Below are 12,424 nucleotides of genomic sequence, written 5' to 3'. Positions count from 1 at the left end.
GGAGACTGCTAGGAAGTGCAGAAAACAAAACGTGATATAAACAAGGGTAAATTTAATTGTGTCAATCCTGAAGTCTGACCTACTTTTGTGAGTCATAAAAATGTTTACCCTCTATTTTCCCCTCACAGGCCATCTTCAGCTTTCAGTTGTTCTAAGCAACTCATTTAATTAAAATTTAATAAAATATAGTATTGTATCTGAAGAGTTAGTTAAGAACCATAGTCCATTAAACTTTTTCCACTGAATAAAATGTTAAGAAGGTAACATACTAAGTATTTTTGGCTTCTCCTAGTGAGTTAATTTCTGACCAGAGAAGAAAGTTATTTTACTCAAAAAAATAATTTGTTCAAAGATTTTGTGTTTAACTTCCAAAGTTGCCCTTTTAGCATTGGCAGCTTTTCCATCTCTTGCCATGTTGAATACTCACAGGTCATGAAGCACATTGGCGATAATGGAATCACAGTCAGATGTCTGAACTTCATAAACACCAGGAAAACTTTGAACATTCAGATGGACTCAGATGGACTTCTCTAATACTTTGAGCACCAGTGCTTGCTGAAGAGATAGTAATGACTTTCGAAGGAGAAATGCCCAAAGTAAGAGCAGACTTGCAGCCATTATTAGTACTTTCATTTGGTGATAGAACTATCCGTAGCATCAAATTAAAAAATTGTTGCCATAATAGATTCTGTTGCCTTGTCTGTATATAGTATGTATGAGCTCAAAAAAAAAAAAAAAAAAAAAAAAAGCAGCCTCTGTATATAAATAACCTTTAAAAGTCTGAAGTTTATGCCAGAAATACATACTGGCCTGTGACACAGAAATTAAGACCAAATTTTTGCTTTTGCTTCTGTTTGTGACTTTTTTAAACACTTATCTGTATTACACATTTTAGCTTTGCCATGGATGATGTTATATCATGCATACTAAAAGTAGTGAGTTTCTGCCTGTGACTCAGTTGAACTTCATGCAAATTTGTAACAATTTAATCTTTACAAAATGGTTCTTTGACTGTCCTCTCCTGCAGCTGGAAGTGCAGCAGCACTGAAGGGGTAACACTGATGATCTTTGCTACTGTTTGTAAGAACTCCACACTTCAGGGTGTTTCTTGGCCTAATACACGACACCCCTCGGAGACCTGTGGAAATGCAATGGGTATTTTGCATAGCTGCTCCTTTTAACCAAAAAGAAAGTTGCACATGGTCCATGGAGCTGCAGCAGGCTGATGATTGGTAGAATAAGAAGGAAGTAGCTGGTATGATGTCATTAAATGGGGAGACAATTATTTTTATGGAATAAGGTATTACAACCTGAGTACCTTTCCATCTCGCATATGAGAGATGTTGGCTTATTCTAACAGGTTTAATGTATGATCTGTCATCTTTCGGTTTTGTTCCAGAATGTTAATGATTTCTCTTGGGGAAAAAAGCAAACTTAGAATCATAGAATTGTTTAGGCTGAAAATGAGCCATAAGATCATCAAGTCCAACTGTTCCCTCAGCACTGCCAAGGCCCCCACTAACCATGTCCCCAGGTGCCACATCCACACATCTGTTAGATCCCTCCAGGGATGGGGACTCCACCCCTACCCTGGGCAGTCCATCAGTACTGTATAACTCTTACAGTAATGCACGAAATCCTTTCTTCTTGCACTAGAGCTTGTTAATTGTGTTCAGCCTGAAAGTGCGAGGTGACTGTGCTTCCTTACTCACAGCTGTTGTGACTTTGCATGCTGTCAGCTCAGCACATTGTAATTTTATTTTGTGCATACACAACCCTAAGCTGAGCTTCTGCACCAGCAGCTCTGACCTCATTTAGTGATGACAACCAATAGACAGTATGGATCAAGGAAGGGAATTGAGTGTGCAATGTCAAAGTATTTCTTCAGAGCTCAGCCCAAAGCCATTGAAGAGGGAAATCTTGTTGAGAAAGGCCAAGACACAAAGCTCTTCTCCTGCGTGAATGACTGCTCAATCCAGGAATAAATATTTCTAATCTCTTATAAAACTGGCTGCAATATAGTTTTTGTAAAATCTGTGAAATTTAGTATTTACCTTTGTGCTCTTTTACTCTATTTTAAATCATATGTACAGCAAAAATGCCTCAGTAGCCAGTTTTAGTCTATTCTGATGAGTTTTCTATGGATTTGATAATTAGTATAAATTTAGGATCATCTGTTCAACCATTTCAGCTTCATTTATAGTAGCCATGATTCCAGTGTCACTTTCTGTGGCCACTGCAGACTTCATCAACTTTTGCATTTTGTTTGTTAATGACAATTTGTAAAACAAGATGGTCATAGTGGGTCTAGTGTCTGCACAGTTACTGGTGGCATTTTTGTTAACCTCTCACTCCTAGAATCTGTTGCCTAAGACCATCATGACATAGGTATTTTGTATTTTGGATATCCTACTTTTTTTGTTTTGAACTCATTAATGTCACTTGTCTCTTGAAAATTAACTCTGATGGAGTTCCCTCCCTGTGGCCAGAGGTGGGTGTTCCCTATAGCTGGAAGTCAATACTTCCAGCAGAATAGACTTAGACACTGCAGAAAGTGTTTATTCCTTTGTTCCATCTGACAGGTGAAAGAGGGAGGACAAGCCCTGCATCAGTACCTTCATTCACCTCCCTTAAGATGCAGCTTGGCTGTTGAGAGCTGGAAAGGGTTGGAGCTGAATGGCTCCAAAAACTCCACTCTAAGTATCTGCTGTTCAGCAGTATACAGTGCTGGGTTTTGCCTTTTTCCTTCTGGAAGCCCATTGTGGGCCCCATTTTCTCTGAGAAGCACTTATTTCCTGGACGGGGCATCCAGATGGGACTCTTGTACAGCCAGGGCTACTGGCTTAATGAATTCTGCTTTGTTTGAAACAGTGATCCATCAAGAGTCAAACCCCAAACTCTAAGGATGAGACCAAGTCAGATTCCTTGTTTTTCTCACTTCCTAAACCAGCTGTATCCATCCAGATTAGAGATGTTAATTTGATTTTCTTATTTACAAGCAGCAATTTTGTTGTTTTGATTCATGATACTCCCAGAACTGTTGGTGTTATGTTCCAGGATAGCCCCAGGACTGTTTGCAGGAGTAGGTTAATCATTCTGGAGAGTAATTTGCAGTGTTTTGGGATAATGAGGAAAGATGATCTCACTGGAAAATTACATTATGTTAGTTGCTTAATATGTGAGTGTTTCTTACCCTTTCCTGTCTGCATAGAGGGGAAAAAAAAACCAGTTAAGTGGGAATTGAAGCTTTTTAATGATTAAGCAAAATGGCTCAAGATATTTTCGTAGTAGTCTAAAACTCCCCCTGAGAAAGACCCCTTCCGATAAACAAAAATTTTAGTGTAAACTTTAGTCCAGCTTCTGTGAGTAAGTTACTAAGTCTCCAGCCCTGGGAAGAATCTAGTGACCACACATTTATTCAGTGCATGGGGACAGTGCTGACTCCCAGCAGCTCTGTGTGCCTTCACAATCTCCTGCTGGCATCTGAGCTCTAGGAGCCGACTGGGAGTGTGCTGTTATTCCTGTCCACTGTGGGACACTAAGTCTGTTGCATCTCAAAAATGGTACTTAAATTCTTAATTAGCTCTTAAACTCTTAATAATGCAGGATGGGTTATGCTCAGCTGAAGGATGGTGCCACGTTAGCTTGCTGTGAAGCTGATTGCGTCTATGATTACATCTGTTCTTTAAATCTCCTGAGGGATATTGCTTCTTGGTTTTGTAATGAAAGGAATTTAAAAAAAAATATTCTGTTGATGCTGTTTCCTATGGTTCTTAGGTTTATTTATTAATCACTTGGTGAATTATTTAGGATGCATTCTAAGATGTACCTGATTGTCCTTTTAAATGCTTCGTGTTCATACATTACTTTATTCTGGAAAGGAGGATAAATGGTTGTGTTTCTGAAAAGAAATTTCTAATTGATTGTAGATAAAACTGGTAATGCTCCTTACATTAGGTTGCTTCATTTATTTTTGTTACAACTCATTTTCAATTTCTAGTAGCTGTACTAGACTTCTTCTTGGGCTGGATGTCTGCAGGCTGAGATCATAATCTGCTGATAAAAATCTAACTAGATAAGTAATTCGGTTTTCTCTAATTTAATCAGAGATTCTAACTGAGCATGCTGTTTTCCTCTAGAACTGGTCATTCTGCTGAGGTGTTATTCTGAGATAAAGAATGCATCATATTTTTCAGCCTTTTGGAGTAATTTTTAAAATCCACATTATAAGGACTTCAGAAATGCAAACCAAGTACCAAAATTACCAGAATAGTATGCTTTAACCTAAATGGGTGAAAGGCAAGAGTCAGAAAGAACAAGGCTTCTGTCTTGCTGACTCTTACTTATGCTGTTCATAAACATGAGTTCCAACCTAGAGAGCTGGATTCTGTATTAATAAATAATTTTAGAAGAAACCCTTCCTTAGAATTAAAAAAAAACCACTTCAGTCAAACTTTTGGCAATGAATCATGTGTTTCTTTGTTTTGGATGTCACCATTGTCAGCAAAGGTCAGATGTGCTGAGCAGTCTCTGCAGCTGCCATGGAAATCAGCTGGAGCTGTGCCTTGGATACCAAGAGCACTATGAAAGTGCAAAGTACAACCGTGCTTCAGTTTACAGCATGGGCATAGGAGGTCAGCACTTACTGTTAAAACAATTCTGAGATAATAGGGACAATAAATAGAACCACTGTAATTATTTATTGACTGTCAGCATCATGCTCTGCCTCCCAAACCTGTGCTCTATTTATAAAGTCTTTGACATTTAATTTCTTCTGTCGATTTAAACTTGTGGTATTTATATTGTTAGCTCCTTCCAGGATCAGTTAGGAAATATACGGAAACACTTTAAAAGTCCTTGTGGAACAAACTAAGCCAAATGTTGGCAGTATCTCAGAGCACCTTTGCATGACTGTGTCACTGAGACCATGGGAGGGTTTAAAGAGGTGCCTCTGTGATGCAGATGTATTTTGATGGTCTGAATAGTCACTAATTTTTTTTAAGTGAAACAGATCTGAATCTATTTTTTTTCTTTTTTGCCTTGTACCCTTTCCACATGATCATGTTGTTTGCAGGTCTTACTGACTTTGCCCTGAAAAGGGAAGTCTCTCCTGCTCTTTTTAAAAAATCTTTGTAAGTAGCCATAGAGCTTTCAGCAACAAGAGTCCTCAGTATGTTCTGTTGCTGGATGAATATCTTAAAAATTATGACTGCATGGATATCTCAAAAATTATTTTGTTTTCACCTCCTGAGAGGCTTTCTGAAGTATGCAATTTATGCTTTTTTCACTTAAAAATTGTGATTTAAGGAAGAGGAAGGGAGCAGGGAAAACCCAATCTGTTTTGGCACAATTAAAATAGTGTTCTGATGTGACAAACTGGTGGAATCTTCCATTCCTTTAGGTATTTTGGAACTTTACCATTCATCTCATCTAAGTGTGAAACTTCACATTTAAATACTTATTTTGAAAGGCAGACAGATCTTGTCTGGGGAGAGGACAGTGTGGTTGGTGGGTGATTTTTATAACAGCTTCAGTCGTTACTTTTGGAGTGAAGACATGGCTCCATTTACTATTTTCAACATAAGCAAGTGCTTATGGTTAAGTGATGGGCCCTTGCAAACCAGCATTGAGAGCCTTCAGTACAGTGATCAGTTTTAATAGACACAACTGTTTCTGATGAGATATGAGTTGTGTAGATATCACGGTTTGCCTCTTTATAAACCTCAGCAGGGTATTCTGTATTGGCGGCTTTGATAAATGCATTAATCTGAAATTTTCAAAAGCTCCAGAGCCATTTTCACTCATAATGCTTTAATTGAATTCAAAGTCTTGGTGGTAAGAGTAACCAAACTCTTATTGCTGTGACAGTATTTCTGTGCAACACTTGTGTATGTACTGCCTTGAAACATGTATTAGGTTCATTTTCCTGTCCCGAATCCTAAGGAGTTTTGCACTTTTCCAAAATGAGTACACGGAATTGTACCTCGACATTAAAATGAGCATTCACTCCAATTTGAAAAGCCATGTCTCTCAGAATTCATCTCTACTGGTCTCCATCATTAAATTAGTAGTGTCACTTATTTAAATGTTGCTCATATTTCAGATAGTAGGATGGGAAATCACAGACCCAGAGCTGCCAGCTGCCCGTGCTGCCTCGTCTCTGGAACAGCCTGAGCACTCTATCAGGCAATATATATCATGTGTATAATAAGGTTTGGGGCTTTTTTGAATCTGGTGGTAGTTCCTGTCTTCTCCAGATGCACTTGGCCTCCGTTCTGGGTCTCTGTCTATGGAAATACATATATATAGACAAATAACACATCTACAGCACACTCAGCTGCTTGACTCAGCCTGGCTTGCAGACAGCCAAATTTCAGAGAAATTGGAAATTTTGGAGACATTGGAACTTTGTGTAAATGCAGTGGACATGGGCATTAAGGGGAACAGCTGCCTCTGTAGCAAACCTCAGCTCCCATTCCTACCCTGAGCAGCATTCTGCCTCAGCCACCAAATGTCCCTGTATCTATGTGTGTGCACCAATCATCCATCCAGGCTGGACAAATGTTTACCTGGGGTTCCTGTGGCAGTCATGTAGCTGTTTCTGATGCCGTGCCTCTCCCTGGCATGGGTTACACTCCTTGTTAGAACTGAATTCCCACGAGCAACCCAGCTCTGAGCATCAGAAATTGACACACACGTCCTGCTGTTGAAATTTTCCTTATGTCTCCTGCAGCCCTGAAGAACCCAGTGAGATTTTGTATCTTTTAAACCCCTCCCTATTCCTGCATTTCCACATTGTTTCTAATGTTCTTTAGACAAAAAGGGACGAACTGTGACGTTGGCTGATGAATAAATCATCTCCTGTGCCCATCCAGAGATAGAGCACGGCAGAACTTAAGGGCGTATTTGTACTCTGAAGTGTGGTTAAAAATACCTAAGTTGATTCCAAGTAATCTGGTGTGTTCATGCAGTATTCCTGGCATGGTACTGGGCCAGGACCTAGGTGGCTTTGAGAAGGGTTGGCTCTGAGAGGCATCACTGGTGGTGTAGCTGTGTGTTCTTGCCACTCGAGGTAGCTCACGTGTCCCTGTGTGGAGCTGCATCGCTGGGTGGGCTGCGCTTGCTCACCTGTGACATGGGCACAAAGCTCCTTGTTGACTACTCATGACATGCTGTCTTACCCCAGCTCTTACTGAGGCTGTGCTTCTACTGCCCGTGGGCTTTTTCTGAGGCATTAAGAGATGCAGACAAGAGCATAATCTTCCAGAATTTTGCAACAGCTCTGAAACTGCAGCTCCATAATCTTTGTCAAATGTCTTTGCCTACACTCAGGTGACAGGAAGGTTAGGCTACTTGGCCGGGTTTCCTTAAAGTGTTTGAAGAAGGGCTATACAGTCTGAGTTCTCAGGGAAGCATTTAAGTTTGTATCATTCAATGGTTTGTCCAAGTTATAAAAGCTTAGATTGATGTCCTCGTAGCTGGGCTGATTCTCAGCATAGGTGAAGGTTTCAGATCTGAGAGTTTATTACCACTAAAAAGGAGCCATCTCACCCCTCCTTACAGCTTTATCACTTAGCTTGTGTTAGCAGCAGCAGTTGTTGGACTCTGATACCACTGCCTAATCCAATGGAAAAATATCCACCAAAAACCCCATCCCATCTCCATGTCCAAAACTTCCACCCTAACCTGGGGATTCTTTGCTGTTAGTCATCTGAACCATCACAGAAGCTTTTCAGCATCACAGGTGGTTGAAAGAGAGGTACAGGGCTGCACAGCAGGAGGATGAGAAAGAGAAAGGTTGGTAAAGACAACCAAAAGGACCTGGGATCTCCACTTCCAGGAGAGTGAGGTTGAAGGACAAGAGTTGAAATGCTTTCCCATGGGATCAGTTGCCCACACTTCTGATGTTGTGCCTTGCAGAAATAGTTCACATTGCGACACTTCCTTTCCCTGTATTTTTAATATAATTTACTCCTGTCCGTGGATTTCTTTTTGGGTTTTTTGCCATTTCTAGGAAGAAATCCCTCCCTTTGAGGTTGGTGAGGCCCTGGCACAGGTTTGCCCAGAGAAGCTGTGGCTGCCCCATCTCCCTGGAAGTGTCCAAGGCCAAGTTGGACTGAGCTTGGACCAACTTGGCATGATGGAATGTGTCCCTGCCCATGGCAGGGGGTGAGATGAGATGGACTTGAAGGTTCTTTCCAGCCCAAAACATTCCATGATTCTGTGATTCCAATGGGAGAAAGAGCAGGCAGAGAAAGTCAGTGAAAAGCAGGTTCTAAGAATGTACTTCTCTCTGCCAGGGAAGAAGCCAGCTTATAGTAGTGCCTATAGTTGGCTGCTAGTTACACATGGCTTGTACAGGAGTCTTCTCTTCCCAAACAGCTTACAGTTTTTCTGTTGAACTGTGAGATAAATAGCTTGCCTCTCAAATATGTATGTCTGTATGTGTATAAATACATTGTTTATATGAGCCAGATTGTGGCCTCTTTTGCGTTGCTTTTGGCAGAACAGGTTTTCTGTGTTCTACAAATGGCATCCAAAATACTTTGTGGTAACTCAGCATTGAGGAAGGTGTTTTTTCCTTCATAAATTTATTTTTAGATGTATGTATATATATGCATATGTATACACACACACACACCTTCCCTGCACGTCTGTGATTCATCTACAACTGGCAGATGAGGATTGCCATAGGTATTACTAAAATAATTTGTGATTTCTTATTAGAGAAATTCTTTAGAATGACAAATCCATGGATGCAGAATCAGGCTCATACTGACCATGTGTATGTCCATGGAAACAAAATTGTCTTAAAAATAAATGACACAGTTGTGTTTCCTACTGGGTTTGTCACGACACAGCTGCAGAGGGGGGATTTTCCTTTAAGTGCTTTATCAAGATTCAGAATTGACCTTGGCTTACTATTTGCTTCCAGATTAAGTAGGGAATGGATGCTTTACTCCTATACAGATCAAGTCCCTGGGCTTGAAAAGCCTTCTTTAAATTAGAATTAGTGGTTGTCAAATAATTCTTCTGAGCACTTCATCATGCTATAATTATTACTTGGAAATTTTCAAATTTTCTGTCACATTATCCTTCTATTTGACATCAGAAACTGCTGCCCAGACAGTTCTGCTGTGAAACTAATACTTCTCATCTGTAGGCACCATACACCTTCTGGCCTGCACACAGCAAGAAATACAAGCTTGTGTGGTAAAAATGCTGCAGGAGCCAAATTCGCTGTGCAGCAGCTTGTTCCAGTGTGGAGTACATAACGTACTTTTACAATTTGTGAATGGTACACATGTTCTTCGAGTTAGAATATGGCTTATCAGTATTAATTGGGGAAGTGATTCCAGAGATGAAGCTGCAGATACACATCAAGGAACTTCTCCCACAGTCTAATCCTTCTTATAACCATTTATTGTTATGAAAGTTCTTTCAGTTAAAAAAATCTTGAAAGGGTAAGGACTTAAAAACCTTTGAGAAATTTTCTGTTTGTGATTTATGCAGGCTCAGTATTAGCAAATGTACAAAAAATGTTCCTGCATGATTTTATTGGAAAGTATGATCTGGAATGGGTCCACATTAAAGCATTTTTAAAAGAAATTCCTCTAATATTTCTTTGGTTTCTCTCCAGAGGGATCTAAGAAACTCCAAGGACCAATTTCAAACCATGAAAAAAATCTGGTTTGAAATCATGTGTGTTATTGATGCTGCCAACCGTCCCTTAGAGGTGCCAGAGCTGTTTATGAGCATCCTTAAAATCTTGGGAAAGTCCTGTGGTCTGTTGAAGCATGGACTTTATAGCCATTTGTTCTGTTAAATTCCATGCCTCGAAGGGTGCAGCGGAAGCACTGACTCCCCTTCGAATGGCTGCTCACAGCCTGGCTGCTGGGATTGGCGGGGGGGGTTAGGGGAGAAACCTTTTGCACCAGGGTAGTTGTGGTCCCAGACACGGTGTCTGCAGGTTATTTTGGACAGTCTTTAAAGTCCCTTCCAACCCAAGCCTCTCTGTGATCCTATTCCAGCGCAGTTCTGCTCTGGGGGAGCAGGGTTGCACCATTAATGCTATGAATGTGATACATAAGGTTTATTATTTATTAATCAGTTCTGTAATTCTCATGTTATCCAGTAATTTTCCCAAGCTCGGTGTAAGCTATTTGTGTTCTTCTGATCCCACAAGTCTGTGAAAGTGCAAAATGAAAAACACACCATGGGTAATGATTTTTGTAGTCACCAAGTTGTATATTAATTGTATTTTTTCACCAAGAAGAATAGTTACACATTTTAAGACCTTTCTCAATTTTACATGTTTTACCACAACTATTTCTGTCTTTTCTGCTCCTGGCATTTCCAGCATAAGCAAACAGAAGGGAGAAATAACTCAACATGTTGCAATATCAACATTGCAATATCTTTTCAAGATTGGGGTTTTTTTTAGTTTTAGGGTATTCAGAGAAACCGTGGTTGCTGTTGCACTGAGGAGGAAGGGATATCTTACGGCAGGAGCCCAGGAGGGAGAGGTGAGCTCAGGATGTCTCAGAACTTTAGACTTACACTTCACAGATTGTTTTATCAAAGCAGATCGATTCCTGGGCTGTATAAACCAGGCAGCACAATGCAGATTGCTGGTTTTGAGGGGGGAGGAGGAGTTTAGTTCATCACTGGTGAACATCATGCTTCTTATTTTCTGAAATTAATTTATTTGGGAATGAATGTGAAGAGATGTTTAGATTAAGATGGATAACAATGATTTCAGGGTTAGGCCATTGAACTCCTGGGGACCAGGTGCACCCTATCTATCGCGACCTCGTGTCTGCAGAGAAGACAAGAGACTGTACTTACATTTGACAGTGCTGCGTGACTCCTGGAACCCAGCCGATTCTGAACCCCATCCCAGGGCTTCACACTCCTGTTCCTCCCCTTGCCCATGCCTGGCACTGGTGCTTGCACCCCCTCTGCTCCTCTCTGCCAGCCAGCACATCCTCCAGAGCCCCACACTGCGCTTGCGCCCGTCCTCCAGCGTTTGGTACACCCAGTTGGGGGTAAAGGCAGCCGCGTTGTTAAGGATGAGTGAGACCAGGGCTACCAACACAGCTGTGGCTACCAGTTTCTGGACAGTCATATCTGACTGTCAGCTTGCTGCCAGTCTCTAATTGCAGACGACACGAGGTCCCAGTCAGCTGCAGCACATTGAAATTGGGCTGGGAGCAGGCGGCTGCGCTGGGGTGTTACAGGGGGCTAGAGGACATCACCGTTCATTCTTGAAGTCAACTCCAGAGAGGTTTCTGACCAAGGAAATGAGAATTTTGTGAGGTAGATAGGAGAATTCCATAAAATAAGAACACAAAGAAGCTTTTTTAGGTCCTCCCCAGCGCTGACTTATCCACCTTCTTGCACCTTGATAAGTAATGCCAGTCCCGTGGTGAACTGGATGACAGGGAGGTCCATTCCGTGTTGGATGGGGCGAATCCAGACAGAATCCAGTCTTGGGGCAGGAGAGCCTGAGCTGAGGTGGGGCAGAGGTGGGATGGGATGCTCGCCGTAGCCTGCCGAGCACCGGGTCCTCCAAGCCAACCAGCGCTGCTCCAAAAGCCTGGGTTTGGGTGCAAACTTCAGAATATCCTGCAAACGGTGACAGATGGCATCCTCTCAAAGCCAAGCCGAGCCAGAGGGGAATGCGGTCATCGCAAAGGTGGTCTGCAAGTCTGGAGTATCTCGAGGAGATTGCTCTGCTGTGTCCCTCTCCGAAGAGCCGAGCTGTGAGTGCCGGGACGAGAACAGCCACTGCGGTGAGGAAAAGGCCCCCCCACCTCCCCACCAAGAGGAAATGGCTGTTTTTGTGGCTCGTTTTGGTGAGCCTCAGGGCGTAGTCGACTGCAAAAAAAAAGAGCCACTGCCACGGCAGTCAAACATTAACAGGATGTGTTTCCTGAAAGGAAAAGACTATGGAGACTTCTAAAGTTGTCCCTCCTCCCCTCGGAGAGCCCCCTCCCCGCCTCACGCCTCCTCTCCTCGCCGCTGCCCCCAGCAGGGCTGCCAGGACCCGCAGCGTCTCGGGGAGCCCGAGGAGCACAGCGGAGCTCCTCGGGAAAAGGAGAGAAGGAAATCCCAGCGTCAGTCCTCGGAGCATCAGTTCTGTGGAAGCGGACTGAGGAGGAGGATTTTGAAATACCTTCTACTAGAAGCAAAACAATATTGGGGTTCGCTGCTGGACAGCGCGACGAAAGCGCTGCAGGGGTGCCCTGATGTCCGCGTCCTCTCTGCACCGTAGGAGGGACCGTGGCAGATAAATAGGGAGTATAAAATCTCGAGATTTTCAACCTGATAACAAAACAGTTTGGGGGTGTCTGCAAAGGCAGGCGCAAGTGTTGGGGTGTGAGTGAGGTTGAGAGTCACTACACGGTGCCGGTGCCCGAGT

General features: G+C 42.3%; 2 protein-coding genes across 2 annotated transcripts in view; one reads left to right on the top strand and one right to left on the bottom strand.

Annotated features, from left to right (window-relative positions):
• The window catches only part of TMEM204 (transmembrane protein 204), a 28,918-nt gene extending 17,103 nt beyond the window's left edge, over positions 1-11,815 (bottom strand). Inside the window, exon 1 of the mRNA XM_082292440.1 lies at positions 10,849-11,815. Within this exon, the coding sequence (XP_082148566.1) occupies positions 10,849-11,128 (280 nt within the window). The 5' untranslated portion in view covers positions 11,129-11,815. The remainder of the gene's footprint in view (positions 1-10,848) is intronic.
• Positions 1-12,424, top strand: part of IFT140 (intraflagellar transport 140) — a gene marked incomplete at both ends in the record, with an annotated part of 98,860 nt that overhangs the window by 70,856 nt on the left and 15,580 nt on the right. The window lies entirely within an intron of this gene.

The sequence above is a fragment of the Coloeus monedula genome, assembly GCF_965178545.1.
Source record: "Coloeus monedula genome assembly, chromosome: 16".
NCBI classification, from domain to species: Eukaryota; Metazoa; Chordata; class Aves; order Passeriformes; family Corvidae; genus Coloeus; species Coloeus monedula.
This window is presented reverse-complemented; position numbering and strand designations above follow the sequence as displayed.